Here is a 17,770-nt window from a genome sequence, read left to right as displayed (position 1 = left end):
AGGTTCGGGCCGACGCCGTTTCCGCTTCCGGCCGAAGCCGCGGGAAGATGGCGGCGGCCGTGACGACGCGGGCCGCGACGGTGGCCCTCGGACGGCTGGTGTCCGCGTGCAGCCGCGGCGTCCTGAGAGCGCCAGGGCCCGGAGCCGGTGAGACCCTGGCGGCGGGGTGAGAAGAGGGAGCGGGGCGCGCGGGTCCGTGTCCGCCGCTTCGGTGTTGACCCCTATTTTTTGGTGCGCGAGGAGAGTACTCGCTTTGCAGCCGCGGAAACCCGGGTTGGGAGCCGGTTCCTTCGGTTAGCGGCTTTGCGGCTGCCGTCGGCTCCGCAGCTCGCTCGGAGCCTGTGTGGCCGGGGGAGCCGACCGACGCGGCTCGCCCGGGTGCCGCGGCCGGGCGGCCGGTGTGTCCGGCCGCGAGCTGGGCGGGACCGCGGCCCCGGCCCCCCGCCGCCCTGCGCGCCCGCCGGGGCCTCCGGAAGCCGGTGCTGAGCGGCCGGGCCCAACCCGGACCTTAACGCCTGCGTCCGAAGCAGCGGCCCCGTTCTCCGGCAGGGCCGAGCGGTTCGGTCCGGCAGAGACCGTGGATTGCTGCTCGAAGTGATGGGTGTGGGTATCTGTGTCCGGAAGCGTTTCGTCGTGTTTTATTTTTTTTTTTAAGATTTTATGTATTTATTTGACAGACAGAGATCACAAGTAGGCAGAGAGGCAGGCAGAGAGAGAGGGGGAAGCAGACTCCCCACTGAGCAGAGAGCCCGATGTGGGACTCGATCCCAGGACCCTGAGATCATGACCTGAGCGGCTTAACCCACTGAGCCACCCAGGCGCCCGTTTCATTGTGTTTTAAAACTAAGTCCGAGTGTATGTTGGATAGTAAAAAACTGTTCTCTTCCTGGGCGTGGACACAGCGCCTCGGCGGCCTGCAGTTCTGGGTGACGGTGTCTACTTCGGATAGAAGCGCTGGCGACCTTCCGATGGAGCCGTGTTCCTGGGCTTTACTTAGAAGAAATTGCCAAGTGGGGCCCGAGGCCGTGGGAATCCAAAATCCCGGTGGTGAGCTGGTAACTGGCCAGGCGGCTGCCGGAGGGCTCCAGACCCACCATTCGGCTTTCTTTCCTTCTGTGCGCCCGACGTCTTCCATTAGTGAAGCCCGGGTTGAAGCCGGGAGGGACGTTCTCGCAAAAGCAGGGGGAGTTACCGGGGCCTACGGACGCAAAACCGCCTCTGGAATGCTGTGTTCGATGCCAGACGACCCCCCCCCCCTCCGCGTTTGGAAACACAAGTTCCATGGAGTACAGAGAAGGGGCCGGAGTGATAGGCAGATGGGACCGTGAAGACTGAGAGAGGGAAGCAGGATGGAAGGCGCACCACAGTCCTTGTCCTTATAGAGCTAAAGGACGACCCCCCCCCCGCCCCCAGGAGAGGAAGGAGCACATTTGTTCCTTCTGGGGTCCAGGGCTAAGGCAGGACCGTAGCTCAGAGTTACAGGGAAGCAGATCAGGTGCAGAAACTTTGCAGCTGAGCCTTCCGCAGTGGGGCGGCCCCCAGGAGAGGCGCAGAGTCCCCCGTCAGAGCATCTTCCCAACCGGGGCTTCGTGTGCTGACTCAGCAGACTGGGCTTCCTTCATTCACCCACCATTTATTGAGCACCTTTTCTGGGTCAAGCAGGGGTGGGGAGGGGGTGGAATACAGGAGTAACAAGCATAGATAAGCCCTGCTTTAATGAGGTGGCATTTGGGTGGGGGAGGGGGGCGTGGCAAGACAGGCAGTGTCTAAAAATAAGTGACATAGTGTGTTAGAAGCCGTTCAGTCTTATACAGAAAGATAAAGGGTGCAGTGGAGAGAGGGGGTCAGTTTTAAATAGGACAGTCAGGGAAGGCCTCTCCACTGAGATGCTGTTTGAATGGACACAAAGAGAAAATGGGGGAGGGGAGCCAGAGGAACAGCTGTCCGGGCACCCAGGCTTCAAGGCAGGCGCGTGCCTGGTACGTTATGGGAATGGCCAGGAAGCTGGAGTGGCAGATGCAGAGTGAACAAGAGGTAGGGCCGGAGACATGGGGGGTGGGGGGACGCATCATGCAGCCACGCCCTAGAGGCCCCTGTAAGGGCTTTGGCTTTTTCTCTGAGTTAAACAGAAAGCTCTTGTGAGAGTTTCAGCAAAATAGTGACAGGATCTGACCTAAGTTTTCCCAGGATCACTTTAGCGGCTGCAGAGAAAGGAGGTAATGGGGAAGGCAGGGTGTCCGTAACCAGTCGGGCAAGGGGGGGTGGCTTGGAGGGTGTGCGTGGGCAGAGCCTGGATCTCTTGAAGAGAGAGCCAGGAGGATTTGCCGACAGCTCTGAGGGCATGCCAGAGGAAGGGTCCAGAGTGACTGAGATTTCTGGCCTGTGCCCTGGGGGGATGAGGATGCCATGGTGGGGGGTGGGGTGAAGAAGCAGGCGTGGGGGGTGGGGGGGTCTGGAGCCTTCGCAGGTTTTGAGATGCCTCCTAGAGTTGCGAGTGGCGATAGCAAATACACAAGTGGATCGTCAAATCCAGGCTGCGGGTGTAAACCTGGGAGTCGCCAGTGTAGACGGGATATTTAAAAGTCATTCCTCTGGGGTCAGTCAGTGGAGGAATGGTCATAGAGAAAGAAGAGATAAAGCCGAAGGTAGGGCAAGGCAGTAGGGGAGAAACCAGCCCACGACACCAATAACTGGGAATATCTGCTAACAGGTAACTACAGAAAGGTGAATTTCAGGAAATGTAAATCGCAGCTCAACGTAAAAAAAAAATGCATCAGTAGATGCAGGAAGTAGTTGACGAAAGTCGACATGCGTTGGTAACAAAAACTCAGATAGATGCAGATGAAACTTTTATTTTTTTTAATTTAAGTTGGCTCCATGCCCAACATGGGGCTCGGAACAACCCTGAGATCAAGGGCCATGTGCTCTACCATCTGGGCCAGCCAGGAGCCCCCACGAAGGAAACTTCGGGAACAGGACATCTTCAGACGAAAGAATAAATAAACCCTCGACAGTTCCTGTGTTGCCGTCCTCTGCCTCTCACTCCTAAGCTCTGCATTCCCGGCCCTTCACCGGGTAGACCGTGATTGCCTTTGTCCCTTGGCGTAGTAGTCGCCTGTCGCTGCAGAACAAGAGTTACCCCAAAACGTAGCAGCTTGAGATGACCAGCATTTGTCGTGCGCACCATTTCCAATGGTCAGGAGTCCGGGGGCCGCTTAGCTGGATGGTTCTGGAACTCTCGTCAGCTGGGGCTGGACTTTCTGTTTCCAAGCTCACACCTTGGCCATGAGCAGGCGGCCTCCGTGCCAGTCTTAGAATTTAATCTCAGAAATGCCATGCCCTTGGTGCGCCTGGGTGACTCAGTGGGTTAAGCATCTGCCTTCAGCTCAGGCCATGATCTCAGGGTCCTGGGATCGAGCCCCACATCGGGCTCCCTGGTCCGTGGAGAGCCTGCTTCTTCCTCTCCCTCTCCCCTTGCCTGCCACTCTGCCTATTTGTGCTCTCTATCTCTCTGTCAAATAAAAAAATAAAATCTTTAAAAAAAAAAAAAAGTGCCGTGCTCTTCCTTCTGCCGCATGCCATTGGCCGCAGAAACCAGCTGTGTTCAGGAGGTGGGCTCTGCAGGCTGTCTCGGGGGGACAGAGCTGGATCTGAGCCCACCAGGCATGTGGTGGTCAAGGAACAGATCAGTGGGTGAGTGGTTCTGGGTTTAGGCGCTTTCCCGTGGTGTGATGAACACATCTCGGCATGCGCGAGCTGTAACTGGGCGCTGCTGTCCCAGCGCTGCTGACCTGGCCTTCCCGCAGGTGCGTGGGGAGCCGGCGCCCTGACACGGGCGCCCGCAGAAGCAGTTCTTGTGTGTTTTGCCTTCTGAAGAGCGGTGGCCTTTCTTACCGGTGACGATTGCTGTTTCTTGTTCCCTCAGCTTCCCTGGAGTCCGCTTCCCGAAGGTTCGGTTCGCAGAGCACCACGGTTCTGGAAGGGTAATACCGAGATGTGGGTTTGGGTGACTTGTCCTTTGTAGGACTGTCTTTCTCAAGTCAAAACAGCAGATGCGTGGGTTTTCAAGAACATCTACATTTTCTCTTAACTTTTTGATGGTATTTTTTCAAAAACCCTTGACATAAACTTAGACAGGACTTTGAGTGTCCGGACAAATGTGCTGCTAGGGCTTATGCAGCTGATTCTGTTAAGGAAGGTTCATGGCTCCTAATTAGAAACTTCTGAGAAGATGGAATCACAGGAAGGTTGGATCAGAATTTTTAGGGAGAACTTAAATACCATTTGGAAGAAAAATCACACCCACTCGTAGGAATATCCAGGAGCAGTGGAGGATAGCAGTTAGGAATTAGGAAGCTCCTGGGCCCTCTGCTGGCCCCGCCCCTTGCCGGCCAGGGTCCTTGAGCTTTGTTTCCCGTCCTGCCAGATGGAGATGTTGTTAGTGTCTCTCTCCGTAGGGTTCTGTGTAGGGTTCTGTGCGCCTGCAGTAGATTCCTGCATCTGAAGAGCTTAGGACCGCGCCGGGCAGCGACTTGTCAAGTGTTGGCATCACAGGCTCAGAAGTGGGGAGATCAGGGGGCTCTTAGGTTTCTCAAAAAACAGAACCAGGTGATAGAGAGAGATCCTAAGGGGGAATGTCCGTTACTTTGCCCTTTCTGTCTCTTCCCCTTGGAGTTCGGGTTTCCAGCGTCCGTTGTTTCGCTGTCTGTAGCAGGGGATGGCCAGGCCCCGCGAGGACGCCGGGGCTCCCCCGTCCGACCCCGTTCCTCCTTGTCCATCAGAGGTCCCCAGGCCACAGTTCAGGAGCGTGTTTCCAGGTGCTCTGAGCTGAGCGCAGTGGACGAGCTCCGTTTCATTTCCTTGGCCAGTTGACGCCACGGCGCCCAGAGCTCCGCTGTGAGAAGCGCCTGCTGGCTCCCCGCACAGCACAGGCCCGGGGTGGCTGCAGAAGCGGCTCTTCCCTGGCGAGCTGCCTTTGTTCCTTGCAGGAGCTCTGCTACAGAAAGACTGACCTTTCCTTCTGGCGGCAAACAGCAGCAAGAGCTTTAAAATGGTTCTGAGTAACTGAATCCGATGTGGGTTCTCCTGAACTCTCCCCTCTTTGTAGTCTACAGAAATTCAAGGCCAAATGAGGGCAGGAAATGAGACAGACTTTGCCTCCTCCTTTTGCCCGTGGGCTGCGCTCCACGCACAGCTGACTCCTCTGCTACAGGACAGACGGAAGGCAGTGCCGTGGCCCTGAGCACGTCCCCATACCACCCAGTCCGCACGGCCCTGGGGGCAGGTGCTTTTGAACCCATTTGCTCCGTGAAAGAAACTGGAGCGCGGAGTCATGAGGGGCTTGCCAAGGTCATGTTCACCTGGTGGCCGAGGCGGGGTTCAGTCCCGGGGCTCCTGTCTGGGCATGAAGGCCAAGCAGGCACGTGCCTGGTAGAGGAGTTAGGGGTCAGGGCAGACCTGCTAGGGGCAGAGCAGTGGTGTTCCTGTCGTGGGAGCCCTGCCTACAGAACCCCGGAATGTTGGGGTGACACGCAGGAGCCCGGTGGGGAGGCAGAGAACTCATGGCCTGGCGGGGGGGAGGTGTTGGATGGCCGGGGGGGGGGGTAAGTTATTCCCAGGAGGGACTCTTCTGGAATAAAATGTTTGGATTTCCCGTTTTGATTACTGAGGGATAAGCGGGTGTTTCTTGAAACACGGGGTCATGTGGGAGCTGTCCCCAGTGCCACCAGGGGGCGGGTCTGTACCAAAGAGTCCCATGTCGGCAGGCAGTGACGGCCCTCCGACCCGAGCACAGCCATTTCTTACAGACTCTGAACTGTCTTTTCCCACGGACGGGCCACACACGCGTCACGTGTTTTACAGATACGTTCCTAAAACATCGCTGAGTTCACCGCCTTGGCCAGAAGTTGTCCTGCCAGACCCCGCTGAGGAGACCAAACGCCATGCAGGTGACCCAGGCGGACGCCGGAGGGAGGGGCGGGGAGGAGGGCCTGTCCCCGGCCACAGAACAGGATCTCACGTCTTCACATGCCCTGAGACCCAGCGTGGGGTGAACGCTTAGGCTCATTTTTGCCACTGGACACAAAAACGTCACCCCTCGTTCATTTCGCACCCGCCGAGGTCAAAGAGGCAGACCAGCGAGGGAGCGGCCCGGGGCCTCTCCCATCTCCGCAGCCGGGGGAGCACTGGGTGCTGGTGCTGCCCTGGGGGGTGGCGAGACTGTCAGGGTGCTGCGACAGGAGGAGGGACTAGGTGGCCGGCCACCAGTGTGTGAGCGAGCGCAGGGCTCTGTTTCCCTCACAAGGCTGGAGATGCAGGTCCGCGTGGGGCGTCTTCCAGTTTATTTTGTTCTGTTTTTAAAAGATTTTACTTATTTATTTGATAAAGACAGCGAGAGAGGGGACACAAGCAGGGGGAGTGCGAGAGGGAGAAGCAGGCCTCCCGCTGAGCAGGGAGCCCGATGCGGGGCTCGATCCCAGGGCCCCGGGATCATGACCAGAGCCGAAGGCAGCCGCTTAATGACTGAGCCCCCCAGACGCCCCATCTTCCAGGTTTAAAGTACCATTTGAGATGCGGCGCGAGATCCGCGGTGATCTGCCCCTTCTCCAGCCGCGGCTCTGGCCTGACTCTGCTTCGGGAACAAGAAGTGTGTGTTCCTCTCCGAGCGCCGGCCCCAGGCCAGGCGGGGAGGGTCAGGGCTCATAGACGCTTACCAGACAGTGACCAGGGTGGGAAAGAGCAGGTGATGAGCCGAGGTGAGGCCGTGGAGCCCAGAGCTGTGCGGGCAGCAGCTTGAAGGTAGAATCTAGCACAGGGTGGGGGGTCATTCTAGCTTCTCCTGGGTGCAGAAAGGCCTCTCCTTCACTTGGCCAGTCCTCTGGCTTTTTCTTAATAAAGACCGGGAGCTCCACAGGGTGAAGGTCTGCCCCCTGCCCTACCCAGTCAGAGAGACCGAGTCAGGCACGCTGAGTGCTCAGGCCAGAGGACACAGGCGGCCGTGGGGCATTCCGTGAGGTCTGGGGGACACGTGTCTTTAGGTGCCCCCCGTGCCGAGGAGCCCATGCCCCTGGGAAGGGCAGGTTGAGCCCCAGCTGTGCAGAGAGGCACGGTGACAGCTGTCACACCCACCCCCACCGCCACTGGAGCTTGCCGTCCTGTGAGGGAGAGCGGGGGCACGGGGCCTCATATGACCATCGCTGCGGGCCTGGGCTGTGTGGGGCCGCGTGGCTGCCATGCCCGGTGTGAGTGGCCGACCGGCCCGCCACCATCCTGGCTTTCTCCCCCACAGAGGTCGTGGGGAAGGTGAACGAGCTGATCGCCACGGGCCAGTACGGCCGGCTCTTCGCCGTGGTGCACTTCGCCAGCCAGCAGTGGAAAGTGACCTCCGAGGACCTGATTTTAATCAATAACAAGTTAGACATCGCGTGTGGAGAGCGGATACGGCTGGAGAAGGTGAGAGCATCCACATCTCAGGGCGCGGTCACCAAATGTGCCCTCCTGCCCCCGGGTTCGTCCTCAGGAGGCTTTCTCGGGTCGGCAGGCGAAGGCGAGCAGAGCCAAAGGCAGGAGCCAGGTGTCCCCCCTGGGTGCAGGCGGCCAGCGGAGCAAGGGGAGGTGCGGGTGGCTGGCCCCAACCCAGGGTCTCCAGGGTTTCCTTCCGTGCAGGAAAATATGTGTGCTGAGGTCCCACGTCTCGGGAATGTTCTCCCGGAAAAAAGAATGAGCCTCCCAGGTACAGGCAGAGGGTTTGCAGCCGCATGGCCGTGGAGAGTGTCTCGGCGGGAGCGCTGCGCTGGTGTCAGATGGACGGCGGCTAATCCCGGGGCATCTGGCTGGCACTGGTGGGCTTTACTGGCCATTCCACGCCCTTGGTCTGCGAGTCTGGCGTTTCCACCCACCACTTAAAATGCTTCCTGCTGTTTCGGGTGGCCTTTTTGTTTTTTCTCTTACTCTGTTTATAAAAGCATATAAAGTCTAAGTTTTCAGGGGTGCCTGGGATGCACAGTCAGTGAAGTGTCTGACTCTTGGTTTTGGTTCAGGTCATGGTCTCAGGGTCGCGGGATCAAGCCCCGCCTTGGGCTCCCCGCTTGGCACAGGGTCTGCTTGGGACTTCTCCATCTGTGCACTCGATCGAGCTCACTCTGTTTCTCTCAAATAAAGCTTAAAATATATATTTACTCAAGTGTTCTGCACTAACTTTCTATACCTTTCTTCTTTTGTGACTGCAGACTCTTCGAGTCTGTACACCAAGGGGAGCATTAAATGCTCTTTTGTTTCGTTTAAAGATTATATTTATTTATTTGTCAGAGCGCGCACAAGCAGGCAGAGCTGCAGGCAGAGAGAGAGAAGCAGGCTTCCCGCTGAGCAGGGAGCCCGATACGGGGCTTGATCCTAGGACCCTGGGACCATGACCTGAGCCGAAGGCAGCAGCTTAACCGGCTGAGCCACTCAGGCACCCCTAAACTCTGTTTCTAAGATGGTGTCATCCCCGCCTTCAGTCTGAGCTCCGAGCTGCGCTGACTGACTGTGTGGACTGCAAGAGCCACCAGAGCTCCCTTCTCCCGAATGCCACGGGGGCTCTGTCGTGAGCTCCTCAGCATGGGCTCGTTTACTCCATAACGTCTAAAGTAGGAGGGGGCCGCCCGGGGGCTCAGTCGTTAGTGTCTGCCTTCAGCTCAGGTCATGGTCCCAAAGTCCTGGGATCCAGCCCCTCATCGGGCTCCCTGCTGGGCGGGAAGCCTGCTTCTCCCTCTCCCACTCCCCCTGCTTGTGTTCCCTCTCTCGCTGTGTCTCTCTCTGTCAAATAAATAAAACCTTTAAAAATAAAATAAGTAGGAGACTCGAGTGTATCTGAGAATATTTCTAAAAAGACATTTTTTTTGAAGTTTGCTTTTTTTAGTAATCCCTACACCCCATGTGGGGCTTGAACTCACGGCCCCAAGATCAGGAGTCACGCATTCTACCAATTGAGCCGGCAGACGCCCCCCAGAAAGATACTGTTTTGAAACCTGTCGCATGAACAGAAACATTCTCAAAAGGACCACGCGATCCGATTGCTTGTCCTCACTTAGGTTGAGTGGCAGAGAACGCGTCAGCCTGAAAGTCACTGTGAGACGGTGTCTCGGTTATTTGTCGCTGAAGTCGCTATAAAGTACGCTTCGTCTGTCGATGTTTCGGTTTTACACGATCCAGTATTTTCCTTTTTTCTTTTTCTTTCTTTCTTTTTTTTTGTTGTTGTTGTTGAAGATTTTATTTACGTGAGAGCAAGAGAGCATGAGCGGGAGAGGGTCCGAGGGAGAAGCAGGGTCCCCACTGAGCAGGGAGCCCAGTGCGGGGCTCGATCCCAGGACCCCGGGTCATGACCTGAGCTGAAGGCACCTAACTGACTGAGCCCCCCTGGGCGCCCTGATCAGGGATTTTTCTTATCAGTAAAATTTAAGATGGCCTTCCAACATCTGCTAAAAACACCGCTGTCCTCGCAATGCAAAGATGTCTTCATCTGAGGCCACACTTGGCCACGCCTGGCCGCGCCGAGGACGGTTTCTGGACCGTCCACGTGGACTTTCCCAGTCTTTAAAAGAACACACCTGAGCCTCCGTCTCGGCGGGGTCAGCAGTTGTGAACCGCCTCAGGGACGCCACGGTGTGGCTTTCCCGCATACATTGTACCTTCCCATGAAAAGTTAAAAAAAAAAGGACATCGTTGTTTGCACGGGACGGTTGACACTGTCCTCCGGGCGGGCAATCAGCATGTCAAGTGCTCAGGGGACACCGGTCCGGGCTCTGCCATTGGGCCGGCCCAGGAAGGTAGACCCAGCACTGGGGCCAGAGCTGGCTGCCTCCCCACCAGTTCGAATCCCGGGAAACATGAGGTGGCTGGTACCTCCTTCCTGCTCCGGTGTTTGCGCCACTGACTCTCCTGGCACTTGGTGACACGCCCGCTTCGTTCACAGGTCCTGCTGGTTGGAGCTGACAACTTCACGTTACTCGGCAAGCCGCTCCTCGGGTAACGCGCACTTGTGTGGGGCTTTTTCTGGGACTCAGTGGGCTGTGGGGGGAGGCCAGATAGAGGACGCCCGGGCCCAACTAGTGCTGCTAATTTCTTACTGTGGGGCGTGTAAGATTTGTTGACAGACTACCCTGTTCTTTTGTTTGTTTGTTTGTTTTTTTAAGTAAATACTACCTCCCCTATGTGGGACTTGAACTCGCAATCCCAGAATCAAGTCCTGTGCCCTTCCAACCGAGAGAGCCAAGGGCCCATGTGCTGTTTTTTGGTTTTTTTTTTTTAAGGTTCTATTTATTTGTTTGACAGAGATCACAAGTAAGCAGACAGGCAGGCAGAGAGAGAGGGAGAAGCGGGCTCCCTGCTGAGCAGAGAGCCCGATGCGGGACTCGATCCCAGGACCCTGAGACCATGACTTGAGCCGAAGGCAGAGGCTTTAACCCACTGAGCCACCCAGGCGCTCCTGTTTTTTTATTATTCTTATTAAATTACAGCTCACTTACAGTATCATATCTGTTCTCTATACCTTACCAAGTGCAGACCTCCATCGGCCTAGTTACCCTCTGTCTCCTCCCAAAATGATTACAGTCTGATCAGCTGGATTCCCCGAGCAGAGTCACAGCCCCGTGACTGATTTATTTCGTGACCAGAAGTTCACACCCTTGGTCCCCGTCCCCTCAGCCTTCGCCCCTTCCTTCTACACCGGGCTCGATCATGCTTCTTGGTGGTTTTCAAAAAATACCTGCAGGAAGGACGTGTTACTTTTATAATTGGCGAAAAAGAAAGTAAAGGTTTGTTTTGGAAATTCTTACATAGAGCATTAGTAAGATCGAAAAATAATTGAGAAGGTGTGTCATTGATTATCTTTCTCCCTCCTAGAAAGGATCTCGTTCGTGTAGAGGCCACAGTCATTGAAAAGACAGAATCATGGCCAAAAATCAATATGAAATTTAGGAAAAGGAAGAACTACAAGAGGAAAAAAGGTAAGTTAGAGAAAGCGTGGCAGGTGTCATGTCCCCACCCTGCTCCGTCGGATGGTCCTGCGGCTATTGGGGGTCTGGGGCCACTGGGATGCACCAGCCACAGACATGGGGGAGAGAGCTCTGCCCCAGTACTCCGGTGTGGAGGGGCAGATGGAGGCCCGTCTTAAACAGGCCAGAGGTGTGGAGGGAGAGGACCCCGGGAGCTTCAGGCCCTCGCCACAGCCTGACGCCGCGTGCCCCGGGAGACACGGACGCAGACGCCAGAGGCAGCAGTCACGTCCCACACAGACTGGACAGAGAAACGGGACGTGGTGGTTGTGCCAGGGGGTCCTCTCAGCGCAACGTCACAGAGAACGGGAACGAATCTTGGAGCAACACCTGACCTTGTGCCTCCGGGCACATATGTCCGTCCACATACGCTTGTACCCACACGTGTGTGTGACGGAACATGGGAGGGCGAGCCCGTCTGCAGAGCCTCCAGGGGAGCAGGGAGGCCAGAAGGTGGGGGCTGTTGATAGAGAAGGGAGAGCCAGAGGGGCCGGGGGGGGCTGGGGGGGGGAGCGTGGGCTTCGGTGTGCCCGCGGTCGGGGGACGCCTCGACGGGAGCTTGGCTCTCTGCAGGGCCGTGCCCGCAGGAGCTTCTGCTGGAAGTCACCTTGTGAGGCTGCTCAAGGCTGGGCTCATGGGCTGCGGCAGCCTGTCTGGGGAAACCTGTAGCCCTCACAGTCCTTGGTCACCACGGGAACTGCTGGCCTGAACTACCAGTAGTGGGGAGTTGGTAAAATACCCTGACACCGTGGGGTGGCCTTTACCACAGGTCAGGGCCACAGGAGACTCTCCTCCGCCCTCTGTCACCCCCAGGCAGCCCTCAGGTCTCACCGCATGCCAGGAGGAGGGCCGGGCTGCTCCCGGCCTCCGAGGCCCCGGGTCTTACAGCCTGTGCTGCTTCTGATGGGGGCTCACGGAGCACCCTCAGGAGGCCCTCATGGCATGTGGCTGGCAGGGCCCACACGGGGTCTGGGTGCCATCTGGGAAGGGCTGGTGCCAGGCTGACCCGCACTCACTCGCAAAGGGCAGGTGGTCCGGCAGCAGGGTCTCACCGCGGCTCATGAGCACGCCGGGTGCGGCCAAGCTGTGACCCTGCTCTCTCCCTCCCAGTGATCGTGAACCCGCAGACTGTCCTCCGGATAAACACCATCGAGATTGCTCCACGTTTGTGCTAACCACGAAGGCCATGTTTACAGAATATAAAAATAAACGCCTGTTTTCTGGAGACCGTGTTTCTGAGTTCTGATACAAAAAGCTTGGCATTCCTTTGGCCGGTTGTTCGAACCTGAGCACCGTGTCTGTGAGCTTCGTTCCGTAAGCAGCTCCCTGAGCTGGAGAAGCTGGGATTTGGGAGGAGTGACAAGCACGGCCCTCCCAGGGCTGCAGCCCGGAGGCCTGCTCGGGAGACAAGGTCGTGTTCTTGGCTACTCCACCGCCCCGAAGGTGGCAGGGCCCAAGGGCGTGGTGCAGGGGGCGCAGCTGGGACCCAGGAGCTAAGGCCAAGAGAAACAGTCTGGATTCCGCTTCTGGTGGGGTGCACAAGGCCTGAGCAAACCCCGTCTCTGAGCGGACCGGTTGCTAGGGTTCTGCTCTTTTGAGAAGCTTGGATTCAAACCAGTCTGGGCCCAGAGCTCTTATTCTTGTCCTTTGCTCCTGGTCCAGCAGAGGAGGAGGGTCACAGTGCAGGGGCTGGTACTCCGACCAGGACGCGGAAGGACAGGCAGCGGGGGGCAGGGGGGGTGGAGGGACAGTGGCAGAGACAGGCGAGGGGCCGGAGGCCTTGCGGGGACGGATCCAAAAAAGCCACCTGTCTTGGGAGGCTTTGGGGTGGCCCAGATCTGTGTGGGACCTGTCGGGCAAGGAGGGACAGCAGGTCCTGAGCCCCTGAGTGGCTGCGGGAACAGGAGAGCGGGTAGGGAGGAGGGGCTCTGTGGCGGCTGGGCCCCCTGAGCTGTGTCCTTCCCAGAGGACAGCCGGGGCTTGCGAGCCACTCAGAGGACCTTCTGTGGATCCGTAGTGGATGTTTCCTTCTGCAGGAGTGTTCGGACAGTCCCGTGGGGGTCGGGGGCCGTCCCTACCACGTGGATTTGGTGGCCGCAGAGCCGGTGGCCCCTGGGGACACTCCCCCTGTAGTACCCTCCGTGGACGGCAGGGGGCGCAGTCCTGCAGGACGAGGAGGCCCAAGGGGGCTGGTGGGGGCTGTGATGCTGGGGTGTGAGGGGTGGCGGGACCCAGACCCCAGACCAGGACTGCTCTCCCCCAGGGCCACGCTGCGAACTTCCGTGGATGTCCCTCAGGCCGGCAGAGTTCCCCTTCCACGTTTTTGCCTCTGGCACAGCCACATGCTGGAAGCATCCAGTAGGTTCCGGAAAGCCTGTTCTGGAACGCCTGCTCCAGCCAGCAGTATAGCTCTGGGGCTCGGGGTGGTTCTGGGCCACACAGCTGGGGTGTGAGCCCCAGACCCGTGCACCCTGGGCCTTGAGACTGCCTCCCCCCGTCCAATGGGGGAGATCGCAGTACCCGCTTCACTGGACCACCGCGGGGACGCCGGGGACGCCGGGTGAAGGGAAGTGCTGGGTCCGTGTCCGCCGAGCGCATCACCCAGAACGAGACGCGGCCGCTGCTCTGGGAAACGGGATGGGCCTTCCGGGCATCAGCAGGGCTGTTGAGCTCGTGAACATTCACTGCTTTTACAAGCTGGGCTAGGCTTGGGGCAACTGGGGGGCTCAGCTAAGCATCTGACTCTTGATTTCAGTTCAGGTCATGATCTCCGGGTCGTGGGTTCAAGCCCCACGTCTGCTTGTTCCTCACGCTCTGCTCCCCTGACTCTTGTGCATGCATGCCCCCTCTTTCTCCCACAAATAAATAAGTAAACTTTAAAAAAAAAAATCACAAAAAATTGGACTGGGCTTGTTCATAGCAGCCAAAGTGTGGACAGAACTCCAGGGTCCGCAGGTGGGTGGAGAGACATAGGTGGCCCCTCGTACGGTAGGACGTTGTTCAGCCACAACGATGACGAAGGCCCACGCGGCCGCCGCGTGGATGGACCTTGAGTGACCCTGAGTGGAAGAAGCCGGTCACAAAAGGACACGTGTTGTGTGATTGCACTTGAATGAAACACCTGGGATTTGCAAATCGCAGAGAAAGCCGGAGAGAGGCTCCCAGGGCTGCAAGCCCTGGGGAAGAGGGAGCTATTGCTTGATGTCGGAGGTCATGGGAAATCTGCAAGCAGTTGGGGGTGAAGGTTACACAACATTGGGAATGTCATAACTTTAAAGTGACTGAATTGTCACTTTAAAATAGTTGAGGAGGGGTGCCTGGGGGGCTCACTGGGTTAAAGCCTCTGCCTTCGGCTCAGGTCATGATCCCAGGATCCTGGGATCGAGCCCCACATCAGGCTCTCTGCTCCGCGGGGAGCCTGCCTCCCCCTTTCTCTGCCTGCCTCTCTGCCTACTTGTGATCTCTGTCTGTCAAATAAATAATCTTCAAAATGGTTGAGGAGGGGGCGCCAGGGGGGCTCAGTCAGCAGAGCAGCGGACTCTTGGTTTCAGCTCAGGTCTTGATGTCAGGTCCTGGGACCGAGCCCCACGCGGGCTCCTGGCTCAGCGCGCGGGGTCTGCTGGTCCTGGGACCGAGCCCCACGCGGGCTCCTCGCTCAGCGCGCGGGGTCTGCTGGAGATCTCTCCCTCTGCGTCGCCTCCTCCCTCTTCTCACCTTCTCTCTCTCCCAAGAAAATGGTGAAGATGGTAAATTCTATGGGACATAGATTATGCCACAGTAAAAAAAAAAAAAAAAAAAAAAAAAGAAGAAGAAAATCGGAGTAGGTTAATGATATCCCTTGACTTAAAAAAAAAAAAAATGACCCACGTCTGTATTTTTGCAGAGTATGAACATGAGCTCATGGGTTCTTTGCGACACAGCAGTGCAGTTCTGGCAACGGATGGTGGACGGGCGCCCCAGGGTTGGCAGGGCACCCTGGCCCTGCTCCTGCTCTGTCCCCATCCAGCTGCCCCCAGCTCCCTCAGGCCAGCTTTCTGCGTGCTTTTCCGCAGGAACGCCTTGCAGCTCCGGGAACGGCCTGGGCTTCACCCAGGGCCTCCAAGCACCCGCCCGCCTCACCTGTTAGCCCCTCTGCACAGCGGCACCGACCTTGGCCTGACCCTCTCTGACCGCTGCCCCTCAACGTGGCGCCCCAGTGTGCCCCCCTGGCCTGCAGAGTGCGCTCACCCTCTCCAGGCCACCATGAGAACTCTCGGCCGATCCCAGAATGTCCCAAGAACACAGGGGGGTATCAGGTGTTGTAAGGAGACCGTGGAAGGGGCCAGTGGGAGGCAGGACAGCCCCAAGGTTAGGCACAAGGGCTAGGTCCCCTCTACCACTAACCCACTAACCCACCCCTCGTGGTCCCCCCCACCACTAACCCGCATGCCAGGCTGCTGTGGGTATGAGTCACCAGCTCGGATGGGGCTGCTGGGCCATCCCACCTCAGGGGACACTTCCCCGGGTCACTGTGGATCCCCGCCTTCTCCCTGGGGTCAGTGCATGTGTATTCATTTGCCCCAGGTTCCCCGCTGGCCTCCCTCCTGCCCTCCCTGGACGGCCAGCCCCAGGACGAGGATGACTCTGCCTGGCTCCCTAGCGATGCTGATGGCCCAGGGGCTTCATGGGGGAGATGAGCCGTGTCTACGGGAACCACGCTCGGACCGAGCTCTAGGAGCATCAGAGATGTAAACTGCGCAGGCACAGGAGGAACTCAGCGACGGAGGGAGGCCCAGGGCTCCCGGGAGCCCGCAGGAAAGGCTTCACGTGGCTGCCACACTGACCTTTCCTCCCGCCATGCCCACACCCCGGGCCTCAGACTCCAGGGGCCAAGGGCCACTTCCGTGAAGGCGGGGCACAGACCATGGCTCTAGGGGACCGGTGCCACACCCCGGGAGTCTGGGTGCACTTCGACCCACTTTCTGTGCGGCGACACTGTGGGGACTGAGGACACATTAACTAGGGACACCTAATGTCCCCTAAAGATGCCCTCTAAAGTTTCTTCTCTCTTTGCTCCTGCTCCTGCTGCCGGGCGATGCAGCACCCCCTTCTCGGCCCGGCCAAGAGTTCAAGGTCCACGTGAGAACAGAATGGCGAGGTGGGGGTCTTGCCCTGCCCCACCGAGCTTCTCACCAAACTTCAGGGCCGGCAGAGTCTATCAGATTGTCTCCGGGAACAATCTCTGAGGGACAGAGCACATCGGCAAGGATTATTTTATTTTTAATGAACATATAATGTATGATTGGTTTCAGAGGGGGAGGTCAGTGACTCATCCGCTGCATGTAACACCCAGCGCTCATCCCATCACGTGACCTCCTACATGCCCGTCCCCCAGTCACCCCCCCTTCCCCTCCCCCCGCCAGCAACCCTCAGTTTGTTTCTTTCCTATGATTAAGAGTCTCTTATGGTTTGTCTCCCTCTCTGGTTTCATCTTGTTTTGTTTTTTCCACTCCTACCCTATGATCCTCTGTTTTGTTTCTAAAATTCCACATATCAGCGAGATCATACGATAATTGTCTTTTCGAGGGGGGTTTCTGAATCGTTCAAAGGAGAGGGTCTGTCGGCCGGGGAGGTCGGCCTCCGTGCCCCGAGTGAGCCCAGGAGACTCCTCGGTTTCCTGTCTGTGCTGGGGGCACAGGGGCAGCGCCGGCCTAGCCCCGCACCAGCGCCTGTGCTGGAGGAAACGTCCTCATCGGCACGGGCCTGGCTGACGGCGGACGCACGTGCTGCGCCCCGGGTCTGGCCCTCCGGAAAAGTTCTCCAGGGATGACGCCGTGCATGCAGGTGGGCATACCTGGTATGTCCGCCCCTCCCGGGGGTCTCCACTGAAACTGCCAAGTCCAGGCTTTGTAAAGAAACTGGTATTTCCACTGGTAAGGGATGTTTTCCTTAAGAAAACCTTCTAAGTCTCTGAAGGTGCCAAAGGGAACCTGTTCCCTTGAACAGCCTGAGGCTGGACGTGGGAGCCAAGTGTGTCTTCTGATGTCCCCCCTTCTGCGAACAGCCCCAGGCCCCACCCCCATCTGTTGCCCAGAACTTTCTGGGGCTCAGCTGAGGCTTGTAGAGTTCTCTCTCCTGGAATGTTTGGACTGGAATAAAATGTCCTAGGATGGCTCCGGCGGTTAGGCGTCCCACTCTTGATCTCCACTCAGGTCATGATCTCAGGGTCACGAGTTCGAGCCCCACACTGGGCTCTGCTCTGGGCTGTAGAGCCTACTTTTGTTTGTTTTTAAAAAAACAAAACAAAACAAAAACAAAAAAAAAACTAAGATTCTCAAAGCGGAGCCATTTCAAGCAGCAGAATTCGAGGCCTGGGCTCAGACCCCTCCATCACCCCAGAAAATACCCTCCCCCCACTGCGCCTTCGCCTCCGGCTAACACCCCCCTGTTCCTGTGCCCTCCCCAGTGATCACAGGGTTAATGTTACTGTATGAAGAGGCGCCTGGGTGGCTCAGTGGGTTAAAGCCTCTGCCTTCAGCTCAGGTCATGATCTCAGGGTCCTGGGATCAAGGCCTACATCGGGCTCTCTGCTCAGCAGGGAGCCTGCTTCCTCCTCTCTCTGCCTGCCTCTCCGCCTACTTGTGATCTCTGTCAAATAAATAAAATCTGTAAAAAAAAAAAAAAAAGTTACCGTATGAGCACGTAGCCTTGCTGAGCCTGCCGTGTTCATGACGCAGGGTCTGGGCGGGGTTCTCTTG

General features: G+C 57.6%; 1 protein-coding gene across 1 annotated transcript; it reads left to right on the top strand.

Moving 5' to 3' along the window:
- The first annotated feature begins 2 nt into the window (after positions 1–2).
- Positions 3–12,258, top strand: MRPL21 (mitochondrial ribosomal protein L21). Its single transcript, XM_045066184.1, has 7 exons — positions 3–147; positions 3,926–3,983; positions 5,863–5,948; positions 7,289–7,452; positions 9,953–10,005; positions 10,882–10,985; positions 12,144–12,258. Exons 1-7 carry the CDS (start codon positions 48–50, stop codon positions 12,206–12,208), a joined length of 630 nt encoding a protein of 209 aa, XP_044922119.1. The 5' UTR covers positions 3–47; the 3' UTR covers positions 12,209–12,258.
- Positions 12,259–17,770: the final 5,512 nt, after the last annotated feature.

This window comes from Mustela putorius, unplaced genomic scaffold, assembly GCF_011764305.1.
Source record: "Mustela putorius furo isolate JIRA1106 unplaced genomic scaffold, ASM1176430v1.1 tig00000127_pilon_pilon_pilon, whole genome shotgun sequence".
Lineage (NCBI taxonomy): Eukaryota > Metazoa > Chordata > Mammalia > Carnivora > Mustelidae > Mustela > Mustela putorius.
The sequence above is the reverse complement of the archived record's forward strand: the minus strand, read 5'-3'. Positions and strand labels throughout refer to the sequence as shown.